The 1,151-nt window shown below is 45.9% G+C and overlaps 1 protein-coding gene across 1 annotated transcript in view; it reads left to right on the forward strand.

Annotated features, from left to right (window-relative positions):
* Window positions 1-1,151, forward strand: part of LOC107086010 (pleckstrin homology domain-containing family A member 5-like) — a 190,532-nt gene that overhangs the window by 178,563 nt on the left and 10,818 nt on the right. The window contains exon 23 of the mRNA XM_015376728.1: window positions 276-482. Within this exon, the coding sequence (XP_015232214.1) occupies window positions 276-482 (207 nt within the window). The remainder of the gene's footprint in view (window positions 1-275; window positions 483-1,151) is intronic.

Below are 1,151 nucleotides of genomic sequence, written 5' to 3' on the forward strand. Positions count from 1 at the left end.
TCGGTGGGGTGGCCGATGTCCGATATTCAGTTTTAAGGCCGATACCGATAGGGGGCCGATTATATCGTGCATCCCTAGTTTGAATTAGTTTATCAGTGCAATTTTTTGCAATCTATTTGTTTTTGTGATATATATGTCGTGTATATAGCCCAAATATATCCTGATATTAGATTTTCTTCATATCGCCCAGCCCTACTACATAATAGTATTTTTCTTTTCTTTGTTGTAACTTTCCTGCTCAAATAAAGATTGACTTTGTTTTCATCTCTGGCCAGGAACGTCCACACAGTGCCGTGGAGCAGCAGCTGTGTGCTGTGGACGGCAGCCGGCCCCGGATGAGCGTGGAGGAGCAGATGGAGAGGATTCGCCGCCACCGGCAAGGCACCCTCAGGGAGAAGAAGAAATCACTGAGCTTCCAGGGAGGCAGCCTGGAGAACACACCCGCCCGCAGTCACTCCTTCAATCATTTCCATAGCATGAAGGTATTTAATGACCCCCCCGTAAACAGCCTCTGATCCAAAAATGATTCAAAGCTCTCTGCTTATTCCAATTTTAAGATTCAGGTTATCATTTTTATCAATCAATTTAACACCTGGTGGGGAAATGTTTTCAGTGTTGTGTGATAGGAACGGATGCTCTGAATGAGTACATGTGTTCCTAACAGGATCAAATCTATTCAGTTTAGTTCTATAGCGCCAATTCACAACATATGTCATCTCAACGCACTTTCCAGTTCACCAGATCATCCAGTCAAATTGATTCAAAGTTTTCTATCCAAGGAAAACCAGTCGATTGCATCGACTCATTGACTCAGCAATCCCTCACACTAAGCATGCTTGTAGCGACAGTGGAGAGGAAAAACTCCCTTTTAACAGGAAGAAAACTTCAAGCAGAACCAGGCTCAGTGTGAGCGGCCATCTGCCAAGGCGACTGGGGTTCAAGGAGACAGAAGCAGAGACACAAAAAGCAGCTGTAAAAGGCGGCCCCATCCAGGAAACACACAGCCAGGCAGACGAGCTCCGAGCCAGCTCCCATGTCAGAGGATGAAGAGAGCACATCCAGTTAGTCATAGTCAGAGAAACAGGACTACACTGGAAAACAGGCTGATCTCCAGCATCTATAAAAAGCGCTGATGGCAGCAGCACAGCTGA

The sequence above is a fragment of the Cyprinodon variegatus genome, unplaced genomic scaffold, assembly GCF_000732505.1.
Source record: "Cyprinodon variegatus isolate N-32 unplaced genomic scaffold, C_variegatus-1.0 Scaffold140, whole genome shotgun sequence".
Classification (NCBI taxonomy): Eukaryota; Metazoa; Chordata; class Actinopteri; order Cyprinodontiformes; family Cyprinodontidae; genus Cyprinodon; species Cyprinodon variegatus.